We start from the raw sequence: 17,733 nt of genomic DNA on the forward strand, positions 1-17,733 counted from the left end.
GATGGCTGCCCTTCAGCAGTTTGACACTGTTTGGTAAAATCTGAGGAATGGTTGGTTAAGATTATTAAGTCATCATTAGTTGACCACTTTTAGGTCCTCAACAGGACAAAGAACAGACCAGCTATGCAACTCCTTACCAGACCCCTGTAAAATTTCAAACTGGGGTGGATGGAAGTCAGGAAGACTATCCTTTGGATTTTACATACTACTCCTGCCTTCAAACCCATAGATGGAGGAAGTAAAATCATGCCCTGAGTCACCAATGTACATCAAAAGCTACTTATATCCTGTCACTGATCCCCAAGGAAATTCACTGTGTACCTTCTTACAATCTGATAAACATCAGTTCACCACAACTCTCTGTTTTCTATGTGTTAGCTAATTTTGTATATTTCAAAAGTTAATTCCTATGGGGCAGCATTTATTGCCCATCCCTTTTGTCCTGGGCAAAATGGTGAGGATCTGCCTTCTTAAGCTGCAGCTGTAGGTAGACCCACAATACTGTTGCTGCCCTTTTTTATCCTCTGGGCTTCAACTCTGTTCATAAACCTATGTCAGGTAATTCATCAAACCGCTTTTGAAGGTCTGCTCATCATAAAACTCAGTTAGTGGAACAGGATTTGCTCTCAGCAAAACCATGCAAGCTCTCCTATGTTAGTCAATGTTTGTCCATTTCTTACATATCATTAAAAACTCTAACTTGAACTGATTATCCCACTCATTTAATAACTTGTGAATATCTGATGAAAGCATAATGAACATTTCTTCTGCAGATGTTTTACATCACGTATTGGATACCTTGTGATTTTTCGGTCCAAACAGTGTCCATGTCAAACATAATCCCAAACTAGACGAGTCCCATGTGTCTGCTCCTGGCCCATATCCTTTCAAATCCTTCCTTTTTATGTACTTAGCTAAAAGGTTGTAACTGTGCCCACATCCACCACTTCTTCAGGAAGTTTATTCCACAAGCGAACCACCCTCTGTAAAAAAATTTGCTCCTTATGTCTTTTCTAAATCTCTCTCCTCTCACCTTAAAAATATGACCCCTAGTCTTGAAATTCCCCCATCCCAGGGAAAAGTCAACTATAATTAATCCTATTTATACCTCTCATAATTTTATAAACCTCAATAAGATCATCTGTCAACTTCCTACACCCCAGTGAAAAAGGTCCCAGCCTTTCTTCATAACTCAAACCTTCCATACCTGGCAACATCCTGGTAAATCTCTTCTGAATCCTCTCCAGCTGAGTAATATCTTTTCTGTAACTGGGTGACCAGAATTGGACACAGTATTCTAGATGTTTTATTCCTTGAGGCAACATGAAGAGTGTAAGTATTAAAAAAGATTTGAAAGTGAAATTTGTAGCAGTTTGGTGTCCAAACCACATCTCTGAGGCCACATAAGTTTGAAGGCATCTATGAAGGAATCCAATCATTATTAATGATAAGTAATTTATGCCAAGGCAAATAAAAAGGATGCTGTCTCACATTTCTTTGATTTTTAATTGACAAATTTAAAAATAAAGTTAACACAATTGTGTGGTTATTTACTCCTAATGTATTTACTTAATACATACCATTTTACAAACTGGAAGAAAAAGATCTCAACCCACATAATGGAACTATGTAAAATTTAATGTGGGATTGATTTTACACCAAAACGTAATGACTGTGCTTGTGAAACCTTGCTCCTTTTCAAGGAAATATGGGATGTTGTTTGTCAGTTTAAGTGGATTTCTTTACTTCTGTGTTTTATGTTTTAAATACTGACAATGAACAATCTTGCAAAGTTTTATTTTCTGGATGAATATTATTTGTCTCTGATTTTTGTGTTAAAGTTCAATTTTTGTTTCAGTCTTTTAATTTTAATTGCAGTCAGATGACAGTTCCCATTTACGGTATGACGCTCAAATGTTCCAAGTGTGGAGTTATATCTTCAGCTGAAGTATCGGCTACAGTCACCAGTAACGCCATGTTAGTTCTTGTAATTTCAATACTTGTTTTTATTTTTGTCTTCTGAAGCCCATGTCAGCAGTGGACCGTAGGTTTACTCAGCAGTTTGCATGCTTGGGTTGTAAAGATTAAAAGATCGTCTTGTGCTGAGAATGAAACTGTGACTATGTTTTAGCAGCAGCAAAACTTCTGCTTCTGCTGCTGTTATACTTAGCATGTTTAAACTTCCCACAGTCTAATATCCTTGAGCTCCAAAAAAAAAGAAACAATCCACCTGACTGATTTTCGGAAGCAGTCTTTAAATTTCTGTTTAAAGTAATCACCTAATTATTGTGGAATCAGGTGGGCGAACTCCCATCCAGTAACAAAACTTCAGTGATGTCTGTTGTAGAAGTGGTTTGAAATGTACTTTTTAGAAATACAAATGTATGAATACAATGCAGATGTTGGTGGACAATGCTTAGAAAGGCTCTTCAATCTACTACCCACACAGTGCAGTGCTGTGCTGTCAACTTCGCTCAGTCCGTATGGGATCATTGCATTGCATATTTCCAAATTATTACATTACATGCTTTTAAACTCCATTGGATTACTGTGCCATTAAATTTCCACAGTCACTCCCAGCTTTTGACATTCTGTGGGACAAGGATGTTTTATTTGGATTATCAGATTAAAGAGTGTAATGCTGTCGTGCTGACTACCACAGGGAAAACAAAGGAATTCTGAAGATTTAGATCAGAAAGGTGTAATTCTTACAAAATTACATGGCAATTTGTATTTTTATGGTGCCTATAATGTAGGAAGATGCAAATTAATACTGCCATGATGTTTAATCTGAATCATAAATCCCTAAAATGTAAAAGGAGGCTATTCAGCTCATTGAGTCCACACTGACCCTCCGAAGAGCGTCCTATTCAAACCCAGCCTTCCCCTAATCCCACGTTTCTCGTTGCTAATCCATCCAGTCTACACATCCCTGAGCAATTTCAGAATGGCCAATCTGCTTAACCTGCACATCTTTGGACTGTAGGAGGAAACGGGATCTCCCAGGGGAAACCCACACAGATACAGGGAGAATGTGCAAACTCCAATCACCTGAGATTAGAATCAAACCTGGGTCCCTGGCACAATGAGGTAGCAGTGCAAACCAATGAGCCAACCTGCCACCCAGACATTCCCTGTAGGAATTGGGGTCATGGAGAGAAGTGCAGTTGAGGGAAAGCTAGGCATTATTGTATATTGTGAACTCCCGTTGCGTCCTTAGGTAATGTTGCCCAGAACCAGTATACATTTACCTTGGACATTCTCTTGTCAGAGCTTCCAATTAGCCATTAATACTGTGAATACAATCAATTGCTGCAAAATCTTGGAAAACCTAAGTGCATGAATGTTGTAATTCTCAATCATTTGCTGTTCTTAGATGGGGAATTGGCAATATTTGTAATGGCAATAACATAACGCTCAATCAATCATCTCACTGAATTTGTGTTTGAGCTGTATTCGCTTGTGATGTGACAATGTTTATGATTCAATGTTACTGATGCCAAATGTCACCCATACTTTAGTTATGCTAACATTTCTGGCAATGCATGCTCCCTAATCAAACTTAACAGCCTCTCCATCAGTTCTCTCAGGATCAGTTCATTCCACAAAGGAAGAAAGATCCTAAGGGGAAGCAGGGGTGGCCGTGGCTGATGAGGGAAGTTAAGGGCCATATAAAGACAAAAGGCAAGAAGTATAACATAGCAAAGATGAGTGGGAAATCAGAGGACTGGGGAGCTTTTAAAGAACAACAGAGGATATCTAAAAAGGAAATACGCAAAGAAAAAATAAGGTACAAAGGTAAACTGGCCAAAAATATAAAGGAGGATAGTAAAGGCTTTTTTAGGTATGTGTAAAGGAAAAAAAATGGTTAAGACTAAAATTGGGCCCTTGAAGACAGAAATGGGTGAATTTATTATGAGGAACAAAGAAATGGCAGAAGAGTTGAATTGGTACTTTAGATCCGTCTTCACTGGGGAAGCCACGAGCAATCTCCCGAATGTAATAGTGGCTGAAGGACCTGAACTGAAGGGAATTTATATTAGGCAGGAAATGGTGTTGGAGAGACTGTTAGGTCTGAAGGCTGATAAGACCCCGGGACCTGATGGTCTACACCCCAGGTTACTGAAGGAGGTGGCTCTAGAAATCGTGGATGCATTGGTGATCATTTTCCAATGTTCTATAGATTCAGGATCAGTTCCTGCAGATTGGAGGGTGGCTAATGTTGGCCCACTTTTTAAGGAAGGAGGGAGAGAGAAAACACAGAATTATAGACCTCAGTCTAACCTCAGTGGTGGGAAAAATGCTGGAGTAAATTATAAAGGATGAAATTACGACACATCTGGATAGCAGTAACAGGATAGGTCAGAGTCAACATGGATTTATGAAGAGGAAATCATGCTTTACTAATCTTCTGGATTTTTTTGAGGATTTAACTCTGAAGATGGACAAGGGAAATCCAGTGGATGTAGTATACCTGGACTTTTAGAAAGCCTTTGATAAAATCCCATATAGGAGGTTAGTGAGCAAAATTAGGGCACATGGTATTAGGGGCAAAATACTGACATGGATTGAAAATTGGTTGGCTGACAGGAAACAAAGAGTAGTGATAAATGGCTCCCTTTCAGAATGGCAGGCAGTGACCAGTGGTGTGCTGCAGGGATCAGTGCTGGGACCGCAGCTTTTTACAATATACATTAATGATATAGATGATCGTATTAAAAGTAATATCAGCAAATTTGCTGATGACATAAAGCTGGGTGGCAGGATTAAATGTGAGGAGGATGTTAGGAGAATACAGGGTGACCTGGACAGGCTAAGTGAGTGGACGGATGAATGGCAGATGCAGTTTAATGTGGATAAATGTGTGGTTATCCACTTTGGTGGCAAGAACAGGAAGACAAATTACTACCTTAATTGAGTCAAGTTAGGTGAAGGGGCAGTACAATGAGATCTAGATGTTCTTGTACATCAGTCAATGAAAGCAAGCATGCAAGTACAGCAGGCAGTGAAGAAAGCTAATAGCATGCTGGCCTTCATAACAAGAAGAATTGAGTATAGAAGCAAAGAGGTCCTTCTGCAGCTGTACAGGGCCCTGGTGAGACCGCACCTGGAATATTGTGCGCAGTTTTGGTCTCCAAATTTGAGAAACGACATTCTGGCTATTGAGGGAGTGCAGCGTAGGTTCACGAGATCAATTCCCGGAATGGTGGGACTACCTTACACTGAAAGATTGGGGCGACTGGGCTTGTATACGCTTGAGTTTAGAAGGCTGAGAGGGGATCTGATTGAGACGTATAAGATTATTAAAGGATTGGACACTCTGGAGGCAGAAAGAGTGTTTCCACTGATGGGTGAGTCCCGAACCAGAGGACACAGTTTAAAAATAAGGGGTAGGCCACTTAGAATAAAGTTGAGGAGAAACTTCTTCACCCAGAGAGTGGTGGGTGCATGGAATGCTCTGGCCCAGAAGGCTGTGGAGGCCAAGTCTCTGGATACTTTCAAGAAAGAGTTGTATAGAGCTCTTAAGGATAATGGAATCAAGGGTTATGGGGATAAGGCAGGTACAGGATACTGATTGAGGATGATCAGCCATGATCATAATGAATGGTGGTGCTGGCTCGAAGGGCAGAATGGTCTACTCCTGCACCTATTGTCTATTATCTATTTCCATCGATTTATTGAAAAGCATCATAGAATGGTTACAAATTAAAAGGAGGCTATTCGTCTTGATTTGTCTGTGCTGACCCTCTGAGAAGAGAATTCGTTTAGTGCCACCTTTTTAAAAGTTGCTTTTTCAGATAATAATGCAACTCACTTTGAAAGCCTCTGCTAGCCCCGCCTCCGAGACTCTTTCAGACCTTGCATTCCAGCTCGTAACCACTTGTGTGAAAAAAGAATTCACTTATGTCACCATTGTTTACTTGCCAAACATTCTTGGTTTCAATCCTTCTATCACTGACTACAGTTTCTCCATATCTAACTTATCTAGATACCTCAGGAATTGAACGCCGGTGCTGAATCTCTGTTTCATTTCCCAAGGCAAATAGTCCAAACCTCTTCAATTTTTCAACATGACTGAAGTTCCTCATCCCTGGAACTATTCTTATGTTTTTTTTGTATCCACTTTTTTGTGTCCTTCCCAAAATATGTTGCTCAGAACTGGGTGCAGTATTTTAGTTGAAGTTGCACCAGAGTTTTAAACAAGTTAACCATAACTTCCTTGCTTTTGTACTCAATGCCCCTGATGATGCTAGGTTGCTTTATGTAATGATCTCTCTCAATCTGACCAGCCAATTTCAATGATTAATGTGCTCATATCCTCATGATCCTCTGCTCTTGTAACCTCTTTAGAATTGAACATTTAATTTGGCTCACTGCATTCTTCCTTCCAAACTAGACCAATTCACACTTCTTTAAAAAATATATCTAAATGCATTCAACTGTTAAACAGCTTCCTTCAAAATACTATATTTTTATCATATAACAGGGATTTGAGAAGGCAGTTGGCAAGAGGAAGCCAACCGAAGAGTGCCATTAACAGTTTTGGTATCAATGAGCTATTTTTGGGTGGGAGTATGAGGATTAGACTTTTCTTGCATGCAGTGATGACATTTTTAAGGCTGGCATTTGTTTCAAATTCTTAATAGCCAATTGAACCAATTAACTATGTAGGCCATTTCAGAGGTCATAGAGTAAAACAGCACAGAAACAGACCCTTCAGTCCATGCTAACCATGTATCCTAAACTGAACTAGAACCCACACCCACAAATGGAGCTGCATCAAGACATTATTTCAACAAGCTATATCATACTGCAGCAAGAACTACAAACAGCAGAAGAAAAATATCTATATAATGTTTTCAAGAAAAACGAGTACCCAATAAACACAATCCACCGATTCCTCAGAAACAAACAAGCAGATACCACACAACCAAAAACCAAAGCCACATTACCTTATATCAAGAGCACATTAGAAATTACTTCCAGACTACTGAGACCCCTTGGCATCATGGTAGCCCACAAACCAACCTACACACTTAAACAGCAACTAATGAACATAAACGATCCATTAGATACTACTAGCAAAACTAACATCATTTACAAGATACCATGCATGAACTGTTTAAAAAAAACATCAGACAAACCAACAAGAAACTTGCCACCAGGATACATGAACACCAACTAGTCACCAAAAGGCACGACCCACTATCACTAGTTTCCATACATACAGGGAAAGAAGGACACCATTTTGACTGGGACAACACACATCCTAGGACAGGTGAATCAAAGACACGCACGAGAATTCTTCGAGGCATGGTGTTCTAACCAGAAGTCCATCAATAAAGTTGTGTGATTTTTAACTTTGTACACCCCAGTCCAACACCAGCATCTCCTCATCATGGCTTCCATGAATAAACACATTGACTTAGATCCCATCTACCTTGCCTTGAAAAAAAGAACTGGAAATGACATCAGCCCCTTTAAGAAACCAAGACCTATAAATAGAGAGTCAGGACAAACTACCAGTGCTTCACCGGAGGCTCTCACTGATGATGTTACAAAAAGTCTGAAAACAAACCTTCCAGCTCAGCGAGCTAACTTAAATACTGAACTAGTCCCGTTTGCCTGCAATTGGTCTATATCCCTCTAAACCTTCCCTATTCCTGTACCAGCCCAGATGTCTTTTAATTATTGAAATTGTACCTGCCTCTACCACTTACTCTGGCAACTCATTCTATGCACACACTTGACTCTGTCCTCTCACCTTAAACTTATGCCGTCTAGTTCTTCCTGACCTTGGGAAAAAGACCTTGGCTATTCACCTTGTCTATGTCCCTATTGATTTTATGAACCTCTATCAGGTCACCCCTCAACCTCTGATGCTCCAGGGAAGAAAGGTTAAGAATCAATTGCAATACAATGGGTCAGGAGTCACATCCAGGCCCGACCTGGTAAGGATGATTTTTTTTTACCTGTAAAGGGCATTCATGAACCAGATACATTTTTACAACAGCTAACAATGGCTTTATGCTCGCCATTAGATGAGCTGTAAATTCCAGATTTATTAATTTAGTTCAAATTTCATCATCTGCCATGGTGAGATCACATCTATATCTTGATCACATTACAAATAAAAGAAAACAGAAAATACCCAGAACATTGGCCTGGAGCTCTGAATCACTAGTCTAGTGGCATTATCACTACACCATCACCTCCCGTTAAGTTGTGAAAAACAGCCAGACTGTGAGGTTTAATTAACATTGTCAATTGAGAAAAGACTGTAACTCTAGTTTGAAGGATGAGCCATATGAGGGAGCAAAACAATGCAAAGGAACAGATTTTAGACACGCATAACTAGGATCAGCTATTCTCCCCTTGTTTAGCACTCTTCATCCAACAAGTTATTCACATGACTGACGTCAACCATGTAATCACTGTTGATTCCAGTTTTAATTGATGAGTGGAGACTTAGGATGAATTATAACTGGAACTCAGCAATCTAATCTAGGATTTAGCCAAACTGCGACTCATATCATACTCCTGATGATATCGCATTGTTTTTTGGAGTCATCTGTTGGTCATCAAGATATATGTGTTAAAAGAGAACAGGGCACTCTAGTGCTATGGTGGTAGTATCCCTATCCCTGGACTGTGAGGCCTGAGTTCAAGTCCCACCTGTTACAGGGCATGTAATAACATTTCTGAACAGGTTGATTCGAAAAATAAGTTAAATAAAAGGAAGGTAACAGAACTGTGGACTTGTTGGGCCGAAGGGCCTGTTTCCACACTGTAAGTAATCTAATCTAATCTAATCTAAACTCTGTTGTAGCACAGTGGTTAGAGGCCTGATCGCTGGACTGGGAGGCTTGAGTTCAGGTCCCACCTGCTCCAAGTGTGAAATAACGTCTGTGAAAAGGTTGATTAGAAAAGTAGATTGATTTTTTTTTAGAAAGGCAATGGGACCTGCTCGTGGCATAGTAGTAGTGTCCCTGCCTTTAAACCAGGAGGTCTGGATTCATCATGAGATGTATCACAAATATCTGAATAGTTGATTTAAAACTATTTTTTAATGAAGGAAATAGAAAAGTCTCGCTGCTGAGTGAGGGTTTTATGCTAAGTGTTAAAATCGATATGGTACATATTCTTCCCCTGAATATTAATGAGAGAGCTATTTATTTGCAATTTTAAAGGCTTTAAAATTTCACGGTAACTGGCTGTTTTTGACAGCACACAAGGAAATTATTCTCAGCCCTCGTGTCACCCATTTATAAAAAGCATTCAGTAGCAAGTTCTTGATATATGAGCACTGATTTGCATATTTCCAAACTTAAGGAGTGTTGATGCAGGCTATAAAGAAAACTTTTGTATGCACATTTTTAATGAATAATTAAAATAACTTTTATTTCCAGTTCAATCATGCATATGTAAAAATGCTTTAGAAAACCATTAGTGTGGGATGATCCTCTATATGCACTCATAGCCTCTGGAGTTCTGTCATTTCCACTTGCCTATGCAGTGTTTTTGGTGTTGATTAAGAAAGACTGTAACATTTCACTATTTATCATCTCCATAGGGCTTTACCTTAGTATGCACAGAAAATCTAAATATAGACTCAGAACAAAAGGGCCTGGAGCATTAACCTGTATTTATGCCTCTGCCATTTTCCTTTTTAAGAGCAACAAAAAAGGCTTTGCAGCAATTTTGTGCTCTGTGAATGAAGAAGATGTCGTTCAACAAAGACTTCAGGAGCAGGGTCCCCAAGGGGCTGCAGGCCTCCTTCATGTGGGATTTGTACATGTATTGTTAAATGATGTACAAAACGCATTGGGTCTCTCCAAATATAAGACATGTGACAACAGTTAAATTTAATTCTGTAGACTATTGTGGGCTTGCCTTCCATGATTAATGGGCCTGTAACTGCTGATTACATTAAATGTTAATAAATATAGTGTGATGAATGCTGTGAGGGGTAATGTCAAATCTGCTGGGCTCTGAACGCAAGCTTTTGAAAGAGAGGGAGACTGAAGGATTCTATAAAGTTCCAAAATCTGAGCCAGTAGCTATGGAGAAAGTAAATAAGGTATTGGAATAGCTGAGATGATACATTTTGAGGGGAAAAAAAGACCTTCAGGCCTAAATGTTTGTTGCAGGGACTGACGCGAATAGTGTGTATTTTCCAGATTCATCCATGTTGAAGATTTCAGAATGGTTCAGAATAGGACATATAGATTAATAAGAAAGGTTGAAAATAGGTGCTTAGACAAGGGAGCTGAGTCGCTTCATTGTTAAGTAGACCTCGTGTTAAGAGTTCCAACATCTGTTGTCATCTTGGGAAGAGGATTGTGTGTTGATTTATGAAATCCAGAAAGATTGAAAGGAGGACAAGCACATGGAACAAGCTGGTAGTATTACTTTAAAATATTAGCCTAATGAAACACATTCTTGCATTCTGGACGTTGTTCTTGACTGACTTTCAGGGTTGGATGGAAATTTTCCAGAGTTCCTTCCATCTATTTTTATTCTTTTGTTTTGCTTCCACCTGGAAGTATATCACGTGTCATGTCATGAACAGAACATGCTTGATGCGACCTGGTCATTTTCAGTCAGTCAATTCATGTTAGTTGATCAGTATTTCACTGTAACTTAAATCTGCTTACAGTATTGGTCCATGGACAGTCATAGCAGAGAAAGCTAATGCACAGAATGGTGGAAGCATCCAGCCTTCACTAACCTTCAATTATGTGCAGCCTGCTCACTCCTTTATCAAGGAGAGGTCATGCCTGACTAATTTGTCTGAATTCTTTGAGGAGGTAACAAGTGAGACAAAGGAAAGCCATTGGACATGATTTTTTCAGATTTCCAGAAAGCCTTTAACAAGGGACCACACAGGAGACTGCTAAACAAGGTAACAGCTAATGGTGTTGGGAGTAAGGATAGAGAACTGGCTGACTGGCAGAAATAGAGATGAAGGGGTCCTTTTCAGGATGGCAGTCACTGATTAGTGGAGCTCCTCAGGGGTCTGTATTTGGACCACAATTATTCATGCTATACATTAACGATCTGGACGAAGGAACTGAGAGCATTGTTGCTAAGTTTGCAGATGACAGATGGTTGGAGGGGAAGATAGCGATGAGGAAATGGGGAGGCTGCAGAAGGATTGGGATAGGCTGGGAGAGTGCTCAGACAAGTGGCAGGTGGAATACAATGTGGGAAAATGTGAGGTTATGCACTTTGGAAAGAATACGGGCTTAGATTATTTTCTAAATGGAGAAAGGCTTTGGAAATGTGAAACTTAAATGGACTTGCTTGTCTAGTTCAGAATTATTTTAAGGTTAACATGCATGTTCAGTTTGCAGTTAGGAAAGCAAATGCAATGTTGAGCATTCATTTGAGAGGGACAGAATAAAAGAGCAGAAATGTACTGCAGAGGCTGTATAAGGCTCTGGTCAGATCCCAGTTTGAATATTGCGAGAAGTTTTGGGTCCCTAGCTGAACAAGGATGTGCTGGCTTTGGAGGAGGTCCAGAGGAGATTTACAAGAATCATCCCTGGGTTGAAGGGCTTGTCATACAGGAGCAATTCAGGACTCTGGGTCTGTACTGAATGGAATTTAGATGGAGAATCTAATTAAAACTTAGAGAATACTGAGAGGACTGGACATGAAGATGTTTCTGTTCATAGGAGAGACTAGGACCTGAGAGCACAGCCTCAAGATGAAAGGATAACCCTTCAGAACTGGGATGAGGCGGAATTTCTTCAGAAGAGGGTGGTAAATCTGTGGAACACATTGCCACAGAAGGCTGTAGAGGCCAAGTCATTGAGTGGAGGTAGATAGGTTCTTGACTGGTAAGAGGGACAAGGGTTATGGTGAGAAGGCAAAAGAATGTGGTTGAGAAACATATCAGCCATGATTGAATGTAGACTAAATGGGCCGAATGGCCTAATTCTACTCTTATGGTCCTGCTTTTCCCATCTTTGATAAAACTGCAAGGTATCTGACGATACAATGATGTGCATTAATCTTAAGGAACAAGGTTATGATATATCTAAGATTGATGGCATGAAAACATCCATCTCTGTAAACAGCTTGATGTAAAAAGGATTCAGGTTGTTACCTCAATTCCACAACAAGATGATAATTTTCATTGTTGGAGTCCTAATGTGGGAGAACTCACAATGTCAAATCATAGCTTTGTGTTGTTGTAGAATTATAGAACCTTATAGCACAAATTGAAATCATAATGCTTGTAATGGCACTTTGAAAGACATACCCAATTCAGATATTTGGTTTTCCAATGGCCTGCAAATTTTTCAAATATATATTCATTCCCCTTTTTAAAATTATGATCACATCTACATCCTTAAATATTCCCAGCGATGGATGCTAGATCATAATATGCATGGTCTACCATTTATTTGTTTATACAATGAGGGCATCACTGGCTAGGCCAGCATTTATTGTCCATCCCGGGGGGTAGTTAATAGGCAGTCACATTGCTGTGGGTCTGGAGTCACATGTAGGCCAGGCAAGGTAAGGATGGCGGTTTCCTTCCCCGAAGGACATTTCTTATCATCTTGCATCTAGTTCTTTTTCCAAGTTTATTACCAATCCATCTGCCAATGGGACTAGTTTCTCCTTTATTGCACTGGCAAAATCACTGACTACTTTGAATGTTTCAGTTAAATCTCTGTGTCATTTTCTCTGACCAAAGGAGAATAATCCCAGACACAAAAACAGAAATTGCTGGAAAAAAAACCCAACAGCTCAATCAATGTCATCTGACTGATGAAATTCTCAATCAATTTCATGTTTGAGAAATTATTTATTTCCACATATGCTGCCTGACCTGCTGTGTTTTTCTAGAAATTTCTGTTTTTGGTTCTGATTTCCAGCATTTGCAGTTTTTATTTTGTTTAGAGAATAATCACAGTGTTTGAAATCTGTACCTGTAACTGAAACCCCTCACCAATGGCTTCATTCTTGGAAAGCTTCTCCACAATCTCCACAGATCATTGATGTTCTTCCTAACATCCCAGTTTTGACACAGCACACTGGCTGAAGCCTAATAGGTGCTGTTGAGGTGGGGGGATATCGTCTGGTATTGCCTTGTTGCTCACAATGGTCACAAACTCAGTCGTGTTGATTTCTGTCAATTTGATCAGCACCAAAAATCAGAGAAGTGTGAAGTTGGCATTGGGCAAAAAACATGAAGGAAAGATTTTGAAGGCAGTATATTTCCTAAATAGGTGCTATACCTGATGGAGTAGATTTTGATTCTTTGCAATAGTGTAGAATGAATGATTGTGAACCATTTCGAATCTCTTCTGATATTGTTTTAAATGGCTCACATGCAATAAAAAAAGACTTTGAATAATTTCAAGGATGTTGTCCGGACTGAAGGGTTTGAGCTCGAGGGAGAGGCTGAATAGACTGATGCTATTTTCTGTGGAGCGTCGGAGGCTGAGGGATGACGTTACGAAGTTTATAAAATCATGAGGGCCATGGGTAAGGTAAAAAAACAAGATCTTTTTCCCGGGATAGGGGAGTCCAAAACTTGAGGGCATAGGTTTAAAGTGAGAGAGGAAAGATTTGAAAGGGATCTGAGGGGCAATATTTTCGTGCAGAGGGTAGTTGTGTATGGAATGAGCTGCCAGCGGAGGTGATGGAGGCTGATACAATTACAGCATTTAAAAGGCATCCAAATGGGCATATGAATAGGAAGGGTTTAGAGTGAAATGGGCCAAATGCTGGCAAATGGGACTCGATTAATTTAGGTTATCTGGTCAACATGGACGATTTGGACCGAAGGGCCCGTTTCCATGCTGTACATCTCTATGACTCTATGTAAAAGAGTTTTCCTTGCTATGTTCGTATCATGCCAATTTTATCTTGTACAGTGAGTACAACAATGATCTATTTTGCAATGCATTAGTGTAATTTAATGCTAGTTAGGAAGCAAAACCCTCAATTGACAGCTGAAAAGTCCACAGATAGGATATTTACCACATACCAAAAATAAAATGATACTGAATTATGCAAGACTTTCTTTCGAAGTATCTTGCCATTACTTCAGTGGGAGATTGGCAGAATGCCCAGAAAAATTAGAAATAAAGCAAAGTTATAGCTAAGTGGACAGACTTTACAGAAATGCACTTCATGCGGATTTCCCAGGATTTCTGCCAAGCACGTGGCAGGAAGCATGGCCCAACCTTGTAAAAATTTAGCACCTTTCTCACAAATTCCTAATAAAATTTCTCTTTGAACTGGCACAGATATATGCCAAGTGATTTGATTCACTGTAAATGTGATTTTTTTTTTGCACATGCCTCATTTATAACATTTCTTAAATTGGGCTTCATATCTCATCTGATAGATGGTTCAGTATGACTATTCACTGTCAACATCAGACCTATCTGACAGCTGAGCTGCTTGCTTGAATGGATTCTGACAGAGCTTTCCCTCCACGCGTACATAAGGCTCTGTACACAAGAAACTCATTAATTTTGCAGCTACATGTCTTCTGCACATAATCTGAAGCTGGAGACCTTCAAGTCACGCAATAACATGCACAAGTCTTCCTTTTAAATGAGCTCTCTATCAAAATCATTACTTTTTACAGCTAGGAAGTGAAATTGGGAAGGCCTTCATTTCCCACCTTGTGTAAAATTCTTGCTGAATGTACAAGGTATCACATCATGTTTGGTCAGTATCAGAGAAGTTTAATACACAGTTCAAAAAGATAACTATGGCTTTGCTGCTTTCATGAGCTGGTTTCAGTAGTAAAGTTTTCTTTCCCTAGTTCAACAAAAGACATATGTTTATGTCTCCTCAACTTTCATTTTTTTCACATAATGGCTAAAGGATGTTTGAACCATATCAGCCAGTGTAAAAAGAGATAAGCAGATGAATGTTAAGTAATTTGTCACTGGTAAAACATCTGACCTTGAAGCTGCTCCCTTAGTTCTACACAAAAATAAATTTTAATCTGACCAGATCCTATGGAATCTTAAACAGTCAGAATTCCCATGGTGGTGTAATATGACTAAACGCTGCATTATAATGTCATATTGACTGCACGTTGTGGTAGCAGAGCAGTATGAAATGTTGGTGCTAAAATATTTAATGAGACACACCACTGTTCATTTGTCTGCAAGTAAGTTTCTTTACCCAGCCATAAGTTGGCCTCGGGATCAGAACTACCATGTTTATAATTTATGTAAGTCTAACATTTAATTCTTCCCTTTTAAGCATTTTCATCCCCATGATAAAACAAAAATTTGTTTTGTTTTTACCCACACTTTTCTACTCCCCAAAGAGGGAAAAAAAAACATGTTGGAAAAATGAGCCAAAGCACAAGCGTTCCTTCTGTGGCCACCAAGTCTGACAGTGGGATGTCAAGCTGGAGCTACTGGCTCACAGGCAGCAGCACAGCTCCTGAACCACATGATCTTGTATGATGTAAGTGAACTGACCACATCATCCCACAGCTAATGATTTCAGCTTGAAATCGCACGATCCACACATGTAATATCTTGACATAGCAGTTCATTTTGAAGCAAAATTATAGCCATTTCCTTTCTAAATCCAGTGCACAAATAAAATCCTTCTTTTCATTAAACAAACATCTGGAAAGTGCAGCCAGGGAAATACAGAGGAACCTCGATTATCTGGCATTCGATTATCCGAATATCGAATTAGCTGGCAAGTTCGCAAGGTCCCGATGCTGGGCTAAATAATGTTATCCAGCATTTGATTATCCAAATTCAATTAACCGAACAAAATACTCCCCGCCAGTGTCCTTTGGATAATCGAGGTTCCTCTGTATTCATCTTTAGTTGAATAATGTTTTAAATGTTCATAGAATTACCATGTCTTGTTTGTCTTACAAGTCACAGCTGCTGAATTGAAATTTGACTCTAAAACCATTAATTCGGATCCTGTGAGAGTTGATGAGGGTAATGACACTGATGTGGTGCATGCACACTTCTGTGGGCAGAAGTTGATACAGTGCCATACAATAGACTTGAGAGAAGTTCTTGTTCAGAATTGTACAAAATTGGCAGTATGACAGATTACAGAGTTTATAATTTAATGAATGTTTCTCGAATGGAGGAAGATTTGTAGTGGAGTTCCCCAGGGGCCTGTGTTAAGACCTTTGTTCTTTGTGAGATAGGTTATTGATGACCTAAACCTTTATATATAGGAACAATTTTCAAAACTTGCAAATGATATGCAACATTGCACTATCAGGAGCTGTGAGAAGGATAGTGTGAAACTTCACAATAATGTAGACAAGTTGGTAGATTGGGCAGACAATTAGTAGATACAATTTAATGTCTGAAGTGACTCATTTTGGTTGGAAGATGCAGAGAGACAACAGTAGGGGACAATAATAACAATGCAGGGTACATGTTAAGGGTTCAGGACCAAAGGGATCTGGGTGCACATGTACACAATAATTGAAGATGGTCTGGCAGGTTGAGAGGGGTCAGAAATAAAACACAGAGTATCCTAATTTTTATCAATAAAGGGGGTAGAACACAAATTAAAAAAAAAGTTTTGTAAAACTTGTTTAAAACATTGCTTTGGCTTCAGAAGAAATAGTGTGTCTAATTCTGAAGTTTTGGAAAAATGTGAAGGCATCTGAGAGGTTGCAGAAAGGATTTGTGAGAATAGTTCCAGGATTGAGGGACTCAGCCTTGTAGAGAAATTGAAATATCCATTAAATGCTAAACTTTGTATCCTGTCACACAGCCAATTTCACATTCTTGTTAGCATTGTTCCACTCATGGACAAAACTTTTCTTGCAAGTCTCTTGATTGTGTGGCACTGTACCAAATGAATTTGAAGTGTGTGTGCACCACACTAATGTCATTACCCTCATCAACCCTCACGAGATCCAAATTAATGGCTTTCCTTTGAGAAGGTTAAGTGGAGATTTGACAAAAGCGTTCAAAATTCTGAAGGGTCTAGACAGAGTAGATAGGGATAAACTGCACCCAGTGGTGGATGGGTCAGAGATAAGAGGGTATGGACTTGGAGTTATTGGTAAAAGAAGCAAATAGAGACATAAGGAGAAACTTATTCAATCAGAGAGTGGTTAAGTGTTGGCAGAGAGTGTGATGTAGACAGGTTCCATTGAGGCATTCAACAGGGAGTTGGATTATCTGGAAGGAAAGAATGTACAGGTTTATGAGGAGGACATAAGGGAACAAGGAGACACTGGCATAGTGGTAATGTCACTGGATGTCTAATCCAGAGGCCCACGGTAATATTATGGTGTGTAGGTTCACAATCTGCTATGTCAGCTGGGGAAATTTAAAATTGAACAAGAAATCTGGAATTAAAACAGTCATAATGAGACAAGAAAACCTTTTGTAAATTGCCATCATCAGTTGATTTGAGAAACCTGTCTGTTCCCCTAATGTCTTTGGCCTACATGTGACTCCACACCAACAGCAATGTGGTTGATTCATAACTGTACTCTGAAGTGGCCGATAGACAGCCAGTCACTTCAAGTGCAACTAGTGTTGGACAAGAAAATGGTGGCTTTGTCACGCCAACATCCCATAAGATATTAAAAAAAAGAAAAGCTGCATTGTTCGTTCGGAGAGTCAGCAGGGACAAAGCAGGCTGAATGACCTTGTTCTAAATTCAGTGATGTTAAAGATCTGGATAGTTCTGTGTGATCAAATATTTGATCCAACATGAAAACAAAAAAAGCCATTATTT

The 17,733-nt window shown here is 39.4% G+C and overlaps 1 protein-coding gene across 13 annotated transcripts in view; it reads left to right on the forward strand.

Moving 5' to 3' along the window:
• Window positions 1-17,733, forward strand: part of adgrb1a (adhesion G protein-coupled receptor B1a) — a 563,161-nt gene that overhangs the window by 476,456 nt on the left and 68,972 nt on the right. For 10 of the 13 annotated variants that reach the window (XM_072569963.1, XM_072569962.1, XM_072569956.1 and 7 more), the window contains one exon: window positions 1,879-1,977. The exons of the other annotated variants lie outside the window; for them this stretch is intronic. In XM_072569963.1, the coding sequence (XP_072426064.1) occupies window positions 1,879-1,977 (99 nt within the window). The remainder of the gene's footprint in view (window positions 1-1,878; window positions 1,978-17,733) is intronic. 13 annotated transcript variants of the gene reach the window in all.

This window comes from Chiloscyllium punctatum, chromosome 5 (genome assembly GCF_047496795.1).
Source record: "Chiloscyllium punctatum isolate Juve2018m chromosome 5, sChiPun1.3, whole genome shotgun sequence".
NCBI lineage: Eukaryota > Metazoa > Chordata > Chondrichthyes > Orectolobiformes > Hemiscylliidae > Chiloscyllium > Chiloscyllium punctatum.